The 19,468-nt window shown below is 34.7% G+C and overlaps 6 protein-coding genes across 10 annotated transcripts; 3 read left to right on the forward strand and 3 right to left on the reverse strand.

The window, feature by feature from the left end:
- The first annotated feature begins 265 nt into the window (after positions 1-265).
- Positions 266-3,330, forward strand: LOC136348126 (ribosomal protein S6 kinase-like 1). Its single transcript, XM_066298731.1, has 12 exons — positions 266-610; positions 681-838; positions 895-1,006; positions 1,058-1,207; positions 1,260-1,527; positions 1,582-1,700; positions 1,753-1,890; positions 1,951-2,081; positions 2,131-2,559; positions 2,612-2,816; positions 2,869-2,964; positions 3,019-3,330. The coding sequence occupies exons 1-12, from the start codon at positions 509-511 to the stop codon at positions 3,133-3,135; spliced, it is 2,025 nt and encodes a 674-aa protein (XP_066154828.1). The 5' UTR covers positions 266-508; the 3' UTR covers positions 3,136-3,330.
- A 1,234-nt stretch (positions 3,331-4,564) lies between these two features.
- Positions 4,565-8,924, forward strand: LOC136348103 (focadhesin). The gene is made up of 13 exons (XM_066298686.1): positions 4,565-4,949; positions 5,008-5,205; positions 5,258-5,429; positions 5,485-5,770; positions 5,827-6,399; positions 6,455-6,659; positions 6,712-6,915; positions 6,968-7,209; positions 7,259-7,467; positions 7,528-8,010; positions 8,151-8,356; positions 8,409-8,700; positions 8,754-8,924. Exons 1-13 carry the CDS (start codon positions 4,696-4,698, stop codon positions 8,919-8,921), a joined length of 3,492 nt encoding a protein of 1,163 aa, XP_066154783.1. The 5' UTR covers positions 4,565-4,695; the 3' UTR covers positions 8,922-8,924.
- On the reverse strand, positions 8,914-10,085 carry LOC136348169 (protein C1orf43 homolog). 2 transcript variants are annotated; one of them, XM_066298797.1, is made up of 5 exons: positions 9,820-10,085; positions 9,691-9,760; positions 9,476-9,638; positions 9,205-9,424; positions 8,914-9,152 (listed from the first exon to the last, which is right to left on the reverse strand). In XM_066298797.1, exons 2-5 carry the CDS (start codon positions 9,751-9,753, stop codon positions 8,954-8,956), a joined length of 645 nt encoding a protein of 214 aa, XP_066154894.1. In that variant the 5' UTR covers positions 9,754-9,760; positions 9,820-10,085; the 3' UTR covers positions 8,914-8,953. The 2 variants fall into 2 exon arrangements, with proteins under 2 accessions (XP_066154894.1, XP_066154885.1); XM_066298788.1 differs by having other exon boundaries at positions 9,691-10,085.
- A 99-nt stretch (positions 10,086-10,184) lies between these two features.
- LOC136348110 (protein KRI1 homolog) lies at positions 10,185-13,716 on the forward strand. The gene is made up of 7 exons (XM_066298701.1): positions 10,185-10,432; positions 10,495-11,089; positions 11,258-11,414; positions 11,474-11,825; positions 12,031-12,110; positions 12,179-12,445; positions 12,499-13,716. Exons 1-7 carry the CDS (start codon positions 10,312-10,314, stop codon positions 13,462-13,464), a joined length of 2,538 nt encoding a protein of 845 aa, XP_066154798.1. The 5' UTR covers positions 10,185-10,311; the 3' UTR covers positions 13,465-13,716.
- A 98-nt stretch (positions 13,717-13,814) lies between these two features.
- On the reverse strand, positions 13,815-15,604 carry NiPp1 (nuclear inhibitor of protein phosphatase 1). The gene is made up of 5 exons (XM_066298744.1): positions 15,424-15,604; positions 15,093-15,307; positions 14,826-15,043; positions 14,401-14,777; positions 13,815-14,347 (listed from the first exon to the last, which is right to left on the reverse strand). Exons 1-5 carry the CDS (start codon positions 15,450-15,452, stop codon positions 14,176-14,178), a joined length of 1,011 nt encoding a protein of 336 aa, XP_066154841.1. The 5' UTR covers positions 15,453-15,604; the 3' UTR covers positions 13,815-14,175.
- Positions 15,605-15,933: 329 nt separating this feature from the next.
- On the reverse strand, positions 15,934-18,776 carry Sfxn2 (sideroflexin 2). Of its 4 annotated transcripts, none has more exons than XM_066298771.1 (9): positions 18,656-18,776; positions 18,539-18,591; positions 17,992-18,130; positions 17,722-17,938; positions 17,464-17,662; positions 17,013-17,165; positions 16,596-16,735; positions 16,495-16,542; positions 15,934-16,442 (listed from the first exon to the last, which is right to left on the reverse strand). In XM_066298771.1, exons 3-9 carry the CDS (start codon positions 18,095-18,097, stop codon positions 16,331-16,333), a joined length of 975 nt encoding a protein of 324 aa, XP_066154868.1. In that variant the 5' UTR covers positions 18,098-18,130; positions 18,539-18,591; positions 18,656-18,776; the 3' UTR covers positions 15,934-16,330. The 4 variants fall into 4 exon arrangements, with proteins under 4 accessions (XP_066154868.1, XP_066154860.1, XP_066154874.1 ...); XM_066298763.1 differs by having other exon boundaries at positions 17,992-18,112; positions 18,517-18,591; XM_066298777.1 differs by having other exon boundaries at positions 17,992-18,112; positions 18,471-18,591.
- Positions 18,777-19,468: the final 692 nt, after the last annotated feature.

Here is a 19,468-nt window from a genome sequence, read left to right on the forward strand (position 1 = left end):
TATTCTAAAAAAAACTTTTATTGTCGATTGCAAAATTCTCGAAAATTGCTGAAATTACTGTTTCAAAGTTATTTAAAAATTTGCGTATTATGGTGAGTGACAATTTGGGGAGGGTCAAATAAAAGGGGCTGCAAATCCTCTAAATTTTCATAATTTTTTACCTAAAACATAATTACATACATTGTTGACGTTAAATCCAAGCGCCATCTATAATTCATTACACCGAAGAGGTCGATTGGCTTCAATCAAGTTTTACTGGGGCAACTGTAATCAGCTGGCAATAGTCAAAATAAACAAACCGAATACCAATCAGGATCTTTAGTTTTTGGTTTAAAAAAATCTTTTTTAAACATAGAAACCTAATTATCCCTCAGGGATATAATTCTAAACCATTAAAAATTTTAAAACTTCACTTTTCATTCTGTCAGAGTTACTGAATAATCATGTATTTAGTGCTAAAACTTTGCCTATTTTTAAAGCAAGAAAACGCAGTGTAAAACCCCCCAAAATGATGACCTCAGATAGTTGGACTTCCTGGGTACGCACCTTTGACATCCCCGATGCGAGCAAGCACAAAAACGGCTTTACAATCTACAAAGTAGTTTCGTTTGTAAGTACTGCTTAATCTCATGTGTCGGGGCGTTATCAATTACTATTTTAAAATAATTAATGCTACACAGTTGTACCCTAAATCATGCCCAGATGCAGTTACAAAGCTCATTGTCTGGAAGAGATTTAATGACTTTAAAAAACTGCACAAAGATATCAAAGCTTTGCACAAGAAATTTAAGCTTCAGGGTGAAATCCCTAACTTACCTAAATCAGTATTGTTCAAAAGGTAATCCTGTGCAGTCTCAAGTAAAAACTCAAATCATTTGGATATATATTTTTAAGATATGATGAAGAGACTATCAACCAAAGAAAAAGAGGCATTTTAAACTTCCTTGATTATATAGGAAGCCATGCAGAGCTCTTTACTTCTTCAGATTGTGTTAAGTTCTTTGAGGTATACTATCTTCTTAAATCATCATAACAAAACTAATCTGATCTTCAACAGACCAGCCATACTCCTGTAGAAATGCTTACAAGCAACATTAACAGCATTAGAGCAAACTTATGTTTGCCTTCAGAAAGTCAGCTTTATAATAGCTCAGACCTTAGCGACACTGATTCATTTGATAGCAGCAATTTTGAAGCATCTGCTCAGGTTTATTTTTGACCTTACAAATACTCAATTGAGCTTTAAAATAACATTTCAGACTTTAAAGACTAATTTAAAAAAATTAAATTCCATGACCTCAATTGACTCCCAGGCTTCAGAATCCATTAGCATTGCCAATGTGGATAATAATCTATTATTGTTCAAAGACAGCAGCTCACCTGAAGCTTTTTCAGAGGTCACACAGTATTTGAAAAATGCATCTTTGCATGTTCATTTGGCTATTGATTTGGAAAATGAAAAGCAATTCGAAGAAGCGTTTTCTGCTTATAAGACTGCAGTAGATATTTTGATTAATGGAGGCAAAGGTTTTACTGAAACCTTACTTTGATTTGAGTCATATGAACAATAATTAATTTTAGATGACCCTGATTATGATAGGAGGCAAATGGTGAGATACAAAACTAATAAGTATTTAATAAGAGCTGAGAGGATTTACAATATGTATTTAGCCCCTGAGATTCGAGATTTGCACTTGCATGTAAGTGTCCATTTTCACTAGTTTTATTGATTCTTTTGAGGGTTTTCTTCAGAGGGGAGAAGAGAAGGATAAGCCAAATATTATTAAAGGCCCGCTCTACAATCTATATAAGTATAAAGTTATTAAAATTATTTCCCAAAATGGGATGTTGGTTTTACACTCAGAGCAGCAGAAAATTTACTATATAAAGGTAACTAATCTAAAAAGAGAATTAAAATAAAGAAATCTATTGTATTTCATTTCTTTCCAGGTCATTCATAAATCAGTACAATTCTCCAATTCAGCTCTTTTAGCTCTCCCCCAAAACGTGCCTTACATGGTCAAGCTGGTCAACCACTATAACAGTGATAATGCCATTTTTCTAGTATTGGAATACTGCAAGCAAGTTTTTTGTAAAATTTTCTTCATAGAACCTGAATATTTTTTTTAGCGGCTCAAAGCTGCGCGATATTATCGACAATAAAACATCGTTACTTGACAAAGATGAACAGTTGCTTAGAAATATACAAGACCAATCAGATGATGACTCAGAAATGAGCTTTTCTGAGCTGTTAAACTCATATGCAGCCAATAAGCAAGATGGTACTGAAAGTGATGATGGAAGTTTCGAGAAGGTTGAGGTAGATGTTACAAGGAATCTCATGGACCGCCCATTGGATTTTCTGGCAGCTCCCGACTTACTTCCACAGCAAACATCAGAAGAGTGTGCAGCTAGTATGAGCAGTGAGGTGCGCTCAAACATTGACTTAGGGGAGGAAATTGAGGTGAAAAACAACATTTCTGAAGGGCAGATAGTGAAATGGGCCTCGCAGCTTGTGGTAGCTCTTGACAGGCTGCACTCTCAAGGAGTAATTTGCAGGTAGTTTTTGCATCATTTGAGAATAATGTGTTGGGTTAATTGCGAAGTTTAGGAACTTGAAAGTCGGGGATGTAATGATCGATCTACAGGATAATTTGGTGCTCACCTACATGAGCAATTTAAAAGAGTTTTGCGAACTTTATTCTAGAGAAATTGACTTTGATTTAGCTCCGGAAGTTTATGGCTTGGAACTAGTGGGTGAAGAAGCGGATTGGTGGAGCTTTGGCGCCATTTTGTATGAACTTCTCGTTGGAATGGTATTTAGCGCAATAACTTTTTTATTATTAAAACTCAAAAATATTCTTTAAGTCAATAAGTAAAGTCCATGTAAACGGTCTGCGCAGCCACACCCATTTGATCATACCACAGTATGTGCCTATAGAGGGAAAATCGTTGCTAAAACAGGTAATATTGACGACTTTTATTTCTTAAAATTTGGGACTGTAACGTGTCTTTTAGCTGTTAATCTATGAACCTCAAGAGAGGTTGGGTTCAAGAACCAATGGGGTGCAGCATATTAAGTCACATCCATTTTTCCGCCGCATTAACTGGAGCAGAGTGGAATCCACTTGTTAATTGTGATATTTATTGTAATAGTTTATAAACTCTTCAAAAGATTTGAATTGAGTTAATAGAAGCAATTAGTAGGTTAATAATGAGAGATTCTATTATATAATGTATGTTTTCCTTCCTTAAAAGGCTTTTAAAGTTTTTTCTTGTGTATTTGATTGATTTCAATAAATTTGAATAAAAAATTAAATAATAAAGGAACTACTGTGTCTTCTAAGGAAGTTTTACCTGTGAGGAGTTTTTTTATACCTCTAAATAACCTTTTAAGATCCATTACAAACCTTTATCACAATTTTTCAAAGGAAATATCATCCAAAAATTCATTTAAAACCGAGTCACTAATTACTGGATATAAAGATTCCTGATCTTCTGACATACTAGGGAGGGTTTTTAAAAAAATTTCAAATTCTTCATAGTTCTCTGGTTCATTCACTAGTTCTTCTGCACTTACAGACACCATTTTGTAATTCTCTAAAGGCATCATTGACCTTAACTGTAACATCACTTTGATATATTTCACATAGTCATAATCTTCACTGAATGGCTGGAAAAACATTGCGGCAATGATAGGGTCTTCATCTTCAAATGTTAAAGATCCAAAAATAATTATGTCCTCATTAATTAGGGGTTTAGGGTAAAGATTGTTTATGTTCACTTTTATTCGAACTATCCTGTAGATGTCTGTATCATACAACTCTAAGTAAAATGCCTTGGATTTGGGGCAGTACTGCAAGGACCCAATTATTTGTATATTGGAGTTTTTGGGGAAATTATTGGGATTAAATTTCAATGCTTCAGCTATGGTGTAAAACACATGAGTTGGATGGCAGTTTCGTGAGTTAGTTGTTTCCATCGGTTGCACTAAAGTGGAGATTTTCTGAGTGTTGTAGATTGGGTTAAAATTATCTCTACTTTTAAGATGATTTAAATCTCTTTCCTCTTTATTAAAAGTTGTTAAGAAGGGCTTTTCCAAGGCTTGATTTAATGATTTAAATTGTATATTTCCTGCATTTGGTTTTTCTTCAAAGAGTTCTGTTTCATTTACTGTATACTCCAAGACTTGGCATTCACACTGGTTGATCAACTCCTCCAATAAATTTGATTCGTCTGTTTTGGTTCCAGGAGCTTTAATGCGTATCTTTTGAAACGCAAGTGGTTGTTTCTCTGGAGTATTCTGGATTATTGAATCATCAGGATCATATGTTTCCATTATAGTGCGATGTGATTATTTTTTCTAACATTAAATGAAACTTCAATTTAAGTTTATTAATATGAATAATAAAGCATAATATCAATTTAACGAAGGAGCAAAAATTAAAATTATAGAAAATACCGCTGAACTGATACAGATACTGGGCTAACTCGACAGTTCCAAACACTTTTTTTGAGGTTAGGTTTTTCTATTTTTGTTTACATCGTTAGGGTACATCGTACATTTAAACTAAAACTTTAAAACATTTTAACAAAAAAATCACACCAAATTCTTGTCATTTCTACCCTAACTTTTAACATAAAATACTTCAGGAAAATCTATTTCATCTTAGTCACCTATAAGAATATTTTCAAATGGAGAATATTGAAAGGAAACTAAGCTCGAGAAATCGGGCTCTAATAGCCCAAATATTTTCTGAAATAGTGGAAAAAGCCAAAACCAAGGAAACCCCAACTCAGGAATTTGTTTTCTTGAAAGAGAAATGTCTGTCTGATGATATGTTAGTTAACATTGCTGCACAAAGTGCACTTTTGGATCTAATCGAGAACAAAGTATTAAGAGTTGATGATGTTTTAGCTGATTTTATTAGCAGGATTTCCACTACCAGGTAAGTTATTTATGGCTTAACAATTACACATTTAAATAATTTTGAATTCCTTATCTAGTAACATAGTATCTCTCACCAAGGCAATTATACAGCTTTTAAACCTGCAACTCAAAGAAAAGTTCAAAGCATTGGGTATTGAAAAAGATTATAAATTATGTAAGCTGTACCAACATCCACTGGTAAAAATACTGCAGAGGGAACCCCAACATAATGTTCAATTGAGCATTTATTATGGAATAGTCCCAATTTGTTTAAGGTAACTTTCTGTTACTTATACTGAAAAATGTTATGTTTGTGGTGATTTGCAGTTATCCTATAGGTTTTTACCGGCAATATGAATCATTATTTTTGTATTGCTTGTGCTCTCCAAACTCTAAAGTCGATTTAGGTTTTCTGAAGCAAAAACTATGGATTTTTTTGATGACTTTCAGCCTAGAACATCATGGAGATTATCTGATTAAGTTATGCTCTTGGCTACAGGTAGTGATGCAGATTTAAGCAAAATAAATTTAAACTTTAATCAATTTTCTCAAAGATTCAAGGTGGAAATGTGGAACAAAGTGCTTACCTTTTAAATGATGCCCTTCAGATTCAGCTAACTTCTTCCAAGATCTTAAAATACATAGATTTAGTCATTTTATTACAAATACTAGCAATTGCTCACCTAATATTAAATAGTGAAAACTGCCAAGTGGCTATTGAAACTACTCTGCTAGTGCTGTCAAAAATAGATTTTTGCCACCATAACATAGCCCTCCTAATATTATCGAAAGCAGTTCTTGTATGTCCTTCAACATATTTAGAAAGCTTATTGAAGTTATGTGAGTAATAACCCTTAAAACCACCTTGTAAGAGTCTATTAGTTATTTATTTACAGGTTATTATTTCGCCAATAGTAACATGTGCAAGCCCTACAGCTTTTTCTCCCTTAAGGCAGCCTTATTAATGTGGCTTTCCAGCCCCAAATCACTCTGCCAAAAAGCTCTTAAAATTGCACAGAGCATCCTTTCTCTCAATGATCATATGTACAGTAAACGCGGACCTTTAACTCGCTCTTCGAGACTCAGTATTGAAAGATTTCACTATCTGTTTTTTTGCAATCCTGATCTTCTTTTAACCGTCCAATTGGGGGATCAAATAGAGAACTCTACAAACACAGATATTGCCGAATTTCTTGAGAATCTCGAACAAATTCCTTTGGGGTTTTTGAATAATCTCTTCACATTTTTGTGTGGGCTTCTATTGGGGAATTCCATTACAAGTGATAGTAAAGTAAAAGTATTGAATTTGATCTTGAGGTGCTCTCAGAGAGACCCAGAATTGTTAACGAGTATATTGAGTGTCGTGCTCCATTTGTTATCTAATAGTGATGACTGTAATTTGCATTTTGAGTTGCTGAAGGCAATGCCAAAGACTGTGAGGCTCAAGGAAAATGTTCCTAAAGTTTTAGGTATTGTGGGCTATAAAAAATATACAAAATTAAATACATTAGTAAATTATTTTAGCTGCAATACAAGTAATATCGCGAGCTTCTTCTGCTCTCAATGATCTGTCTTTGCGTCTCTTATACGATTCTTGGGAGATTGACAATACTTGCTACGCAGCTTTAGAAAATATCTTTGCCTCTTCATCCTTAAAAACTACCGTTCTTGAAGTGTCCGAGCACAACATTTCTAAGGCAAGTATCTTCAAAAAATTGGCCCAAAATCGGTGAGTTTTTCTCCTCTGATTATCAACTGAATTAATTCAATAATTGTTGCAGACCTGAGCTCTACGGCAAAGACTTGGTAGCGCATTTATCAACAATCCTTAATGAATGCACTACATCTGAGGGTGCAGTTGCTACTTCTCTTGCCCTTGAGGGTATTAGATATTTGTGCAAAGCTGAGGTTATTGATGTAGTGACAACATGGACTACTTTATCTCCCAAATTTAAAGACGATACTAGGGGACCTGTTATTGCAAGGTTTTGTATTAAAAAAAGACTTTGTGCAGGTTGTAGTCCATGTTTTTTACAGTTTGTGTGGGCTGATAAGCGAAATTTCCAATTTGGAATACGCACAACCATATGACAATCTTAATAATGAGGTCACAGGGCAGTTGTGGAATTATGCAATTTTCAGTGAGGATGAGACAATTGCAAATGTGGCCTTTGAGGCTTTGAGTGACTTCAATTTAGAATTGATTTGCCTGCATATTCCTAAGGTTTACTTAGAGCAAGAGAAGCATAGTTATGTTGGGGAGAATCGTTTGATTGCAGGTAGTAAAAGTTAATTGCTGAAATAAAAATTAGGTTTGAAATTTTTTAGGGAAAGCTTGGATTAAATTCCTAAGATCATATAAATTCGCAGCTGTCGCTCAAGAATTTTTAACAAAGCTCGTATTCAAAGAGATAAATAATTATCTCAAATACATTTATCAATTGAAGACCCGCAGGGAACCTGAAACATATGGGGCTCTGCCCTCGCACAGTGTGGTTCGAGCTTTAGGGGAATTCTTAAAGAACAATTTCCATAAAGTAATAATAACTTCGTTAGCTCAAAATGATGTCTCTTAACAACTTTTTCTTGCACGTTAGTTGGGCAACTGGGAGAACGAACCAAATGAGCAACTATTCAAAAGCTGCCTTAAAATCCTTAGTTTGAAATACTCTAAACCTTTACCGCCCTTTGACTGGTGCTTCTTGCAAGAACTTTTCCATGTACCCACTTTACGAGACTACTGTCTAGATCTCGCTTCTCATCAAGCAATTCTGTCGGGCTCTGCTAGGAGACTTATGGAGAATTTTATTGTTGCAATGACTGGTGAAATTCAAGTCCACGGTTCACTTAATATTTACAAAAACTTAAATTCTTTGGCAAATAGCATTCAGCCGGCGATTTTGCAGCTCTTCCTGCAGAATACTCTTATGAGTTGGTCTCAAAGTTCTGCAGAATGCTTGGAGGCCGCTATAGTGTGTTTGAAGAAGGTTTTAGATGATAAAGAGGTCCAGGATGTGAATAAGAACGTAATTGAAGCAGTGTTGACTGAAGTGATGTTTGTCAGCAATGTGGAATCTCAGGTATTAGACAAAGTATTAGTCATTTTAAAGCATTTTTGTAAAAGTTAAACATTTAACTCAATTTATTTTACGTTGCGTATAATTAGAATGGCCTTTGTTAAATTTCAAATTGTATCTCTGTGTTCTTTCTTAACTTCTAGGTCTTCAACCTCATCCTCTCCTGCCTTGCATCTTTCTCCATTAATGGTCAAGAAAAAATATCTCGCTTTACCTCGGAAGTTGTCACTTTGAAAGAGTTCATTAAAACGATGAAAATCCGATGTTCTTTGGCGAAAACATCAACGACAAATCATCCTTTAACTTGGCTGAATGATGTTTTTGTAGTAGCAATAAAAAATACCTTTGGGTAAGTTCATCTTGCTGCCTTTAAAATCCATAGAAAATTCATTTGATTTTAGCTTAAATCAATACTGTGATATTTTGGTTGAGACTCTAAAACTGCGGCTTAATCACGTGGATTCTCCACACTGGCTTAATGAACTTTTTGGCGATATTCAAGCCAAAGTTGCAGATAGATGCACTTTAGCGGAAATAGAAAATTTGTGCGACATTTTAGCTCTAGCAGTTGTCAGTTTTTCAGGCATAATTGCGATTATATCAAAGCATTATAATCAGAGTATAAAATACTTCTTTCCTATGGCTTTAAAATCTCTAATGGAAGAATCACTTTGGAGTTATCAGCTAACACAAGTACTTTTTCACTATATTCCTCACAGGCTAAAAATTAATGACACAAAAATAAGGTTTTAGAGTGGCTACACCACATGAATCAATCAGAGACTATTCCTAAGAACTACAGGCTCATTTTTGGCTGGGCTTTAGCCAGTTTAAGACATAAAGAAGAATTCTTTAAGGGTTCTCAATGGATGAAATACTTGGATTGTCAAATACATGAACACAACGTTTTATGAGTATTTAAGACTTTTATTTCTTTCAATTAACCTTAAACTGAAGTCTCATTATCAGTTGAAAGGGGTACTGACAAAGTTGTAGGCCTTGAATCAGCCACACTCAAAATCTCCTCATCAGTTGAGTAATTTGAACCAGCAGTTTTAGTTTTATCAACAATACCAATTTGCTTCCTCACAGGAGTCCTGTTAGGAGACGATTTTCTGCTGTTGTAAGATTTAAGCATTTTTGCCCTAAAAATCAGTCTTTACTAGGGCCCCCTTTAAAATTTTTTTTTTAACTTACGCGTCCACAAGCTTTAGTAAAAGTCTATTGTATTGCTGATACTCTTCATCACCAAAGTGACTGGGGTCATGCCTGGCATGTTCATAATGGTCACAAAATTGATGGATAAGACGTATACCAGTGCCATTTAGTGGCGCCGCTAGGGCAGACAATAAATAAGCCCTAAGATTTTCACTGGGATGTCGTATTAAACATGGGTCTTGTTTGTTTATTTCTGCTTCTGTAATATTACTTTAGAATGATTTTTGGACATCAAAAGTTTGAAAATTACCAAGAATTTTTACATCATCTACAGCTTTCAATCTGTAGTAATGTGCAGGAATTTGCTGCCCAGGAAACAATATATACCGAGAATCAATCTTGGTAATAAGCTTTGGCTCACACATAATTCGAGGAATGAGATCAAGTCTTCTTTCAATTTCGCGTTTTAGAGTCTTAAACAGGCATTACAACAGCTCTGATTAAGAGAGACAAGATCCAACTAACCTTTGGTCCGTCATGGCCTATGGGAACATGAGGACCCCTTCTCGATCTTAAGGTAAACCTCATGATCTGTCTTTTAGCAAACAGAAACAGCAGGATAAAGGTCAAAACTCCCAAGCCTATAATAATTACCACTGCAACGCCATTTAGTTCTTCAGACATGTTTTTGGGTTTAGTCAGTCTTTCAGCTCGGGCTTGCATGGATAAGGTGGGTTTATGGTTATCTGGCGAAGTAGGAAATTTATGGTTTATTCTGATATAGGACAGTATATTAATTTTCAGATTTATTTAAGTTCTTCATGAAAATGTATATTTAATTGGGAATTGTTTATAAATTTTAATAAAGACAGTAAGACTTTCAAAATGATAATTATTAGATGTTACATTTAGCAGTTTTGTGTAGATAATGACGAAAATGTAGATATTAAGAGAAGATAATGATTTCAAAGTAGATAAATAATATTTATCATAGTACTACTTTAAGTTGTGATTTTAACCTCTCTTTTTTCTCAGGTTATGTTCTAGTTGTTTGATCCCATGTTAAAAAATTAAAATTAATATAATAATATATAAAAACCAACTCCTGTTTCCTAATAAATGTACTGTATTTGAACACAAATTAAGATGTTTAAGACATTAGCGGATATTTTTGCCGGTAACTCAGACTCTGAAACCGAAATCCAGACCCAAAATGAATACGCCAAAGGTTATGATTCATGGAGGAAGAAAGAGGAACTCAACAAATGTAAGTTTGACTTCTTAAACGCTTTCATTTCAGTATTTTTTTTAATTTTCTATATTCTTTAGTGAAGACTAAGTATGGAGAAGATGCCCTTGAAATGAGTGACTCTTCTAGCTCTTCAGATGATGATGAAAATGCCACAGAACTTACCGAAGAAGTTGAAAGAGATTTCTTTAAAACTCTTTCCTACCTTAAGACAAAAGATCCAAAAATCTACGACAATAACATATCATTTTTCAAACATAAACCTGAAGTTGTGAAAAAATCAACAAAAGGCAAAGAAAAACCAATTTTTCTAAAAGACTATGAACGGAAGTTGCTTTTGGAGAAGGGAGGAGTTGTGAGTGAAGACGAGGACCTTACTAGAACTTATGTAAAAGAACAAGAGGGTATTAAAGAAGAGATAGTGAAATTAGGAGCAAGTGTGGAGAGTGATAATGATGATGACGGAAACATTGGAGGAATATTGCAAGTGAGGTCCAAAACTAAGGAGGAGGAGACTGAGGGAGAGGCAGAGTATTTAAGGTGGTTGACAGGACAGGGTGAGGAACTTAAAGATGAAAATATGAAGTCTGAGTTAAAGCCACTTAAGGACTTTTGGAATGACCCACAGCTAGACAATGGGGAGAAGTTCTTACGAGATTATGTTTTAAAAAAAAAGTGAGTTGTTTTACATATTAGTAATAGTTAATTGAGGGAGACATTACTAAAATATTTCAGTACATTCTTAAAGTATTTTCACACATAATTAAAGATGCATGTTTTAAAAGATCAAAGATTTTATTAAATTTTTTTTGTTATACTTGTTTTAAATAGCCCTTTTTATAGATATTTAGATAAAGAAAATGATGATTATGTCCCAACTTATGATGAAATAATCCATGATTCTGATGAAAATTTATCTGGCGATGAGGAGGAGATCAAGAAGCAGGAAGAGTTTGAGCACAAATACAATTTCAGGTTTGAGGAACCTGATCAAGAATTTGTAATAATTTCAATTTGACTGAACAAGGGAACTTCTACAGATATAAACAACATTTTTAGATCAAAAGGTACCCAAGAACCATTGAAAAATCTCTCAGAATAATTGATGATAAGAGGAGTGTGAAGAGAGCAGAAACTAAAGAGAGGAAAAAAAAAGAAAAAGAACAGAAGATGGCTGACATGAAACAGCTAAAAGAGTTAAAAAGGAAAGAAATTGAGGAGAAATTAGAGAAACTTCGTGAGGTCACAGGGACTGCAGATTTGGCCTTTGGAGATGAGGACATTGATGGGGACTTTGACCCTGAAATGCATGATCAAAGAATGCAGAAACTTTTTGATGAGGAGTTTTATAAGGGACCAGAAAGTGACCAAAAGCCCTTGTTTCCCGAAATTGATGAAGAGCTGGAAATTGGTAAGTTAAGGAAAATAGTCAGCATCGCTTTGCCATGACAAGTAACAAGCTTCTTGTTATTTAGTGCTGATTATCAGTATTGATAAAGAATATAGGGGTGTTTTAGATTTTGTTCATGAATTTTATAGGTCTCAATAGTTTAAAAGTATGTGTTATATTGATTTGAACCTTAATATTTAATTCTCAAAAAATATGTATGTTGTAGAAAATTGGGATCACTGGGAAGAAGAAGACGCTGGCACAGAACAGGAATATAATCCTCACTGTGAGGATGACAATTTCAATGTAAGAGCTTATTTAAATCACTCAATTACTTATATTTTTCTAACTAAGGAAAGCGGTTTTTTCTCTAGATGGACGCAGACTACAACCCTTCAACGTCTTCCCAGAAAACCCACAAAAGTGACGACACTAGAGGGAAGAAAAAACGAAAAAGAAAGTCTAAAGTTGCTGAAGCTTTATGTCGTCCAAAACCTAAATTCGACCCCAATGACAAAAATTATGAAAAATATTTTGAGGAATACTATAAACTAGATTGTGAAGACATCATTGGAGATGTTCCCTGCAGGTTTAAGTATCGGAAAGTGATACCAAATAACTTCGGTTTAAGTGTCGAAGAAGTGAGTTTCAGGTATTTGTTTGAGTTTCTTTGTTGCATTTTAATGAGTTTCAGATTTTGTTAGCGAAAGATAAAGAGTTAAACAGGTGGTGTTCGCTTAAGAAAATGGTGCAAAGGCGACCAGAGCAGATGGAGAAGTACGACCAAATTGCTTATTCTAAGAAAGCGGACAATGTTATATTGAAAAAGAAGCTATTGCCCAGTCTTTTTGTTGATGATAAGGAAGACGAAAACGAAAAAAATCAGGAGGAAAAACTCGGAGAAAAGTCTATCGGAAGTGAGTTTGAAGTTGAAGAGATCCCTAAAAAAAAAATCTTAAGAGGAATAATAACGGCAAACGCAAAACTTTTGAAAAAAGATAATGTTGCTGCTAACAATAAAAATGGTGAAATTGAGAATGCAGATGATAAATTTGCTATGGGCAGTCTTGTTAACACTGATGGAATACCCCAAGAAAGGGAATCCAAAGAAACACCTGAAACATTAAAACAACCTGTAGTGAAGATGACAAAGGATAAGAAGAAAAAGAGAGCGAATACGAAACAAGATAATATCATTCCTGTTGACAATGAAAATGAGGGAAATAAGGATCAAAATGGTCTAGTTACCAACACTACTGCTAACGTTAAAACTAAAACAGTAGAAAAATCACAAGAGACCTCTGAAAAACTACAACAATCAGTAATAAAGAGAACGAACAAGAAAAATAAAAAGAAAACAAAGGGGAAACAATTAAAGCAGCAAAATGGGGTGGTTGCTGAGAATCACAGTGATGATAAAAATGAAAATGGCGGACAAGTCAATGACAATATTGTAAACGTTAAAATTGAAAAGGTAAAGGTGAAAAAGACAAGGAAAAGAAAATGCACAGATACTGACAATAAACGGGGAGGAAAGAAAGCGAAATCAATGAAAAACGGTGTTGAAATTGGGATTTCAGACGCTCGATTGGCCGCATTTGGAATCAATCCCAAAAAGTATAAAAACAAGCTTAAATACCGAAATAAACAGAAAAGTTAATCAATACAGCACATGTTTAAGTTTTGAATTAGTTTTTCACATCTTTGAAATTAGTTGAATGTTGGAAAATATATGATTGTTTCAAAGAAAAAATGTTTTATTCTTTTGGAATAATAATGATTTGGAACATTTAGAAAAATCCAAATTTTACCCTTATTTAAAGTTATTGCTAACTATTCAATATCTTTCAAAACATAACAAAAATGGCGGCATTTTTATTTTCAAATACAAACAAAAATATCACACCGCTATCTTAACGTTTTCAGTTCGAATTGTCAATTTTTCATTTTGCAGTCGCGGTTGATTTCATTTTTTTTCCTCTGAACTAAAAAATGTTGGTACCTACTAAGTTAAGTGCAAAATTTTATTATTATATTTGTTACAATAAGCAAAATCTGCTTAATTTTTGTTTTCCAGCAATATAGGCATTTTTACTCACTAACAGTTTATTGTGATAGATACTTTTTCAAGGAACTCTGATGTTTTATTCTTCATTCTTCAAGTGTAACAATTACTGTTTTCATACAAATTATTCCCCTATTGTAGCTGTACCATCTTGTCGCATCAACTGCTTTAAAAACTAATAATTAAATATTTTAGTATAGAGATGAACTGAATGAATGTACATTTTTTGATTGAGTTGATAAGCTGGAAGATTCACTTTAAACCCAAATTATATACAATAAAATATTTTTTTTATCCCTTAATAAGTTACACAAGCAAAGTTTGAATGGGCTTTTTGCCAGGCCACGCCTCTTTGGCGTATTTCTTCTTCTTAGGTTCCATTGAGTCTGGTACTTGCACTGTGGGAGGTGTCATAGGAGGTGCAGTGTTCAATCCTATATTCACATCAGGGGCCGGATTGGGAAGACTTACTCCCAATCTAAAAATCAGCTATTCTTTAGTATTCTGCTAGCTTGTCTTAAAGCTACTTGCCTTGAGCTGAGAGAGCTATAAATATTGTTGATATTGCTGATACTCGCATTGTTGGTCTCAGGAGGCAGGTCATTGTATAAATCATGTTGAGGATGATGTAACACCTTTGGTACTTTGAACTCTACATGATGAGAAACCCCCAAAACATCCCCTAGCTTAGTTCGTTTACTTGCAGAGGGAACTATGGTGGTTTGCACCAAATTACGAAATTTCCCTATACTAGGATCAATATCCTCAGGATTAATAATCTCCTCATCTTCATTAAATGACACATTATTCCTCTTTCTTTTTCGACTTTTATTGCGTTTTTCGATGTCGTCGCTTATGCCTAACATCGAAATTCGCCTATTATGCGCGGTGTTAAACTCGGTTAAGTTCTAAAATATTTCCTTTCATATTTGTAATTAAGTCCTTTGGTAACTCACATCTAACTCGGTTTCACTCTCAGGGAGTCCCAACAGCCCCCCCTCAGTCTCTTTCCCAGCTTTCTCAATCTCATCAATAATTGGCCTAATGCTAGTGTGGGGCCTTTCCCGAATAATATAATTTCTAGTTGAAGCCCCAAAATGAAAGCACGAATCAATTGGAAGTTGTGTTGGTTTATAGCCTTCAAGGCGGAGGCTGCCAATGAATGTTCCATGGGCTATAAAGGCAAAAATAATAAAGGGAGGTTGAGGTCCAATAAGACTTACTGCTCCCCAAGTCAATTAAAAACGCTCGGTCTAAATGCTTGTGCCAGACTAGCGCAGAGTGAACTCTAGAACAAGATGCATGGTCAATGCAAAAATCATTCATTTGCGAATTCCGGCCAAAAAGATAACATTTCTTTTGGTCGATCATAAGCTTTTGAATAAGCTTTTCGCCCTTTAAAACGTCTAAATGTAGACCAACCGGAGGTTTACCCGCCCTGAAAGTCTTCAATGTTTAATCTGTTTACTATAAGGGAAGTTTGAGGCCTCTTAGGGTTAATTTAGGCCTCTGCTAGTGTGGTCTACATGCTGTTATAAAAAATATGATATTTACCAATTAGGCACTTCGTAGTGGTTCGCCATTGCTAAGGATGGGGTGAAAATGGTTGCTTTAATTTATTCTCATGTAGTTAAGCAGGTAAATAAGGATTTTCTGTTAAAATTTTAGAGAACATAGGATAATTAAAAAATCCTCTATTATTTACCTCTTTTTATTTTGACAAGTGACAGTGATAGTATTGACACAAGAAACTGAACTCCGAACAATGCATTCTACATGTCCCAAAATACGTTTAAAAAATGGCTGCCTGTAATTTTTTGATCCTGCAAGTCCTTCGTTGTTTTACTAATATTGTTATCCTTTAAACTAATCTAAGAATCCAAGCTTGGTACACATTTGCTCATACGTCCTCTTATGATTCATGTGTAAATTATGGAAAATTCCCTTACGACTATTACCTTGGCTCTAAAATGTTTATCTGTATATTCCACGGCAAGAGCCATTTCGGAGGTCAAGTAGTGAATGGCAGTTAAGATCGTACATGATAACAAAAAAACTCACGACCACATTTAGAAAACAAATATAATATTCAAAAAATATACAACAATAAAAAATATACAGGAAACAAAATCGTTTAAAATCCACCAAAAAAACATTTTTGCCTTTAAATGGCTCGAAAACTTATTGCTTGTAAATATCAAATTATTCTTCGAGATTGCTGGAAAATAATATTGACAACATTGCTTTAAATTGTGCGCATGCAGCAGCTTAAACACAACGGCTGCCAAAATAGAGTCATTTGAAAATAAAAATGCCCCCAAATCGGGGATTTAACGATTAGTTTGTGTTTACGTATACTTCTGGTAGAAAGTATTACCGGTTGCCTAAATTATTACTAATGAGAATATTCTTACATCTAAGTCAGAATTATTGTCCTGAATGTGCATGTTTATTTAACTCCTTACAGGCCTTTATTGAAGTACACCTTCTCCGGGATTTTATCCCCGCAGCTCTTTTTGATCTTCTCGAACGCCTCGGGCTCGAGCCAGGCTAGAGTTGTGGTTCTCATGGAACTAAACGAAATCCTTAAAATCGTAGGACAACTTGGTGAGAAGGTTAACTTACCATCTTTGCGGGAACAAGGCGCATGCAGTCGGGACCATAAAAGTGAGGCTGAAAGAGGAAATTTCAGCGATTTTTGAAATCAAAAAGGCGCAAACACTTACAAACAACCAACAGCCATTACTTGTATTGGTCCATGCAAGAAAGTGATTCGCTTCATGAAGGGGAATTTCTCGGCTCTTTCCATAATGACAGGCAGTATCAACATTCCCGGGGCGCACATTGTTATTCGCGATATTATAACCTAAATTACGATTCTATTATGAACGGAGCAATTAGACAAAATGTCTTGAAAATCGTTCAAAGTTCATGATTAGTTCAAATTCTACACTGATAATAAAGATAGAGGAATCTTATTAATAAAAATAACATTGGCAACATCGTAATTTAATCTCAAACGCGACTAATCAAAAACAGTGGACCAATTGAAGTCTAAAAGCTTCAAAAACGTCTATCCTCTCGACCAATCACAAAAAGGCTTGCTTCTCACTTCAAATCTAAAGAAGTTCATACATTCGTACCTGACTGAAAGCCTTAGCAGCAGCTAATTTAGATTGGCCAACAATCCTGCCGTGTTCGTCTGCACAGTCTACCCCATGTAAGAACTCGTTTTGTCTCATTAAAGGGATGTTTACGCAGTTGGCAGCAGCTACTGCTGCGAAAGGGACGTACCGCTAAAACACGTCAGAACCACCAATGAGACTGAAAAGTTTGAACGTCGAAGAGATCAAAAGGACAACATCAAGTAGTGATTACAACCCAGATTCCGATTTCTTTTTGGTCCTCCTAACCGGCTTTAAAAACCAAAAAAATTGATTTACTCATGGTTTTAAATAATTTTCCTGAATTTTAAGTTTCCCTCATTTCATAAATAAACAAAATAGTTAGGCCATTTTTGCTCACATGAAAATAATTTTTTTTCTCTCCAAGACGGCTTGAGGGACCAAAAAGTTCGATCTAACCAAGACTAACTTGAACAAAAGGACTGGCCTTTTTCTGCCAGTAATATTTGCAACCTAGGGCAGTCAGCATCGCTGAGGATGTGGCTGAAACATAAGCTACAACCAACTGCGTAGTAGTCGTAGGCGACTTCGCATTTCTATTCGTATAATTGACCAGCGCATTGAAGGATTGATTGACCCACTGCCAAAAGACCACTGCGAATGGAGTGCTGCATACCAAAAGTTCCCATATACAACCTCTCATTAATTTTTTTACAACCAAACTTACCGGTACCATTGCAACATAGCTCCAGTAATAGCCATGCCACCAGGCACTTGAAAAGACATTCTCCCAAAGACATTTTGCTTTTCCCCACTATCTGGATGAAAGGCGCTTTCATAGAGCTTCTTCGCATAGATGATTTGATCAGCTGAGGTTCCTGGAGGTTCAGTACCTTTTCGATATTGCTCAACTAGTTCTTTGGCTTTGTCTAAAGCCTCATCCCCTAAGGAGGGGAGTTTTATATATGCGTTGATTAGCCAGACTGGAAGGATTTACCAACTACACAAGTTCGAGGATCAGTTACCCAGAGGAAGTGCTTAAATCGGCCTACAAATGTGGTTTGATCCCACAAGGGGGCATCCACATTGAGTCGTTCAGACATGGTTGTAATCTAAATCTGAAAAGTGATAATTTGCTTAAAATGTTTGTTAATAAAAAAAATTGTTTATTTGGAACTGTGTATTAAAAAAAATGGCATTATAATATGTAGCAAATTTGATGTATTTGACACTTATGAATGATCTTGATAGGAGCAACAATATGGTAAAAAGTCAATGATTTGAGTATTGATTGCAAATGGGAAAATTGGCATTGACTTATTCATAGCAAGGTGGCTTCTACCCTCTCATTTCTTTACTAAATCGACAGTTTTCAACTAATACATGGAAGAACATGAAAACACAATGGATTAGTTTTATTTAAACCACACGTTTTAAAATTAATTGTACCTGCCAAATACACTTAACTATCAATACCTCAATGCAATTTTCCTACACACGAAATTTGAATATTTTCACTCACGTTTTCCTCTTATATTATTAACAAATAGATTGCTTTGAATGGTGCCAGGAAACTGCATTGTATAACATTATCTACCTTCAGTTGAATAAATCAAAGTCTAAAGTCCCGAAAAATGAAGATATCTTTGCTCTACACTTACCCAACTAATTACACTGTTTATGTTTATATGTTTCTCCCAGTTTTAATTGGTTTTCTGGCAAAAATTGGGATTTTTTTTTGGGAGGAACGATGAACCAACCTCCCCTCCCACCCTATTGAAAATTGGCTGAAAGTTCGGGGCAGTGTTGCCGAACCGTCAAAAACATTTTTTTTTTGTTAAAAAAAAAATAACTTGCTGCGCCACGTTATTATACAATAAAAAATCAAGATACTTAAATTTTCAAAAAAGCATATAAATTAAAAGATTATAAAAAATCTTAAAATCATTCTACAGAACATACCAAGAAAGGTAAATTAAGTAAGTAACAAAATAAACAGCAATAGATCTACTAAATTGTAGATTTAGGGATATTTAAGTGCATTTGTCAATGCTGCTTCTGAATTTAATACGATGTAAAGTGTGTTGCCGGTCAGTCAGGGGTCTTATACCGAAATTTGTAATGTAGTGACTTACAATGGTCATGAAGTCGGAAATTCACTTTTTAAACTTATAAAAATAGATTTTACTGCATTTTAACTGACCTAGTAGATGGGCCAAGTCAACACTAAACGTATAACACCTGCTTTACTTGTTGGCAAAGCACTATGGCTTTATCTTCTAGGAACAATCACGTGAAACATAGGAGGGTAAATATAAACGCGAAATTATGAATTATATGTAATAAAATTATATTTATTGCATTACGTATTCATTAAAGTACTTTGTGGAATTTGCATGTTGATCTGATGGTAACATTTGATTTTTAGACTTGCTATAGATTTTGAAATGTTCAGAAGCCAGTTCTAATTAGTT

The sequence above is a fragment of the Euwallacea fornicatus genome, chromosome 2 (genome assembly GCF_040115645.1).
Source record: "Euwallacea fornicatus isolate EFF26 chromosome 2, ASM4011564v1, whole genome shotgun sequence".
Classification (NCBI taxonomy): domain Eukaryota; kingdom Metazoa; phylum Arthropoda; class Insecta; order Coleoptera; family Curculionidae; genus Euwallacea; species Euwallacea fornicatus.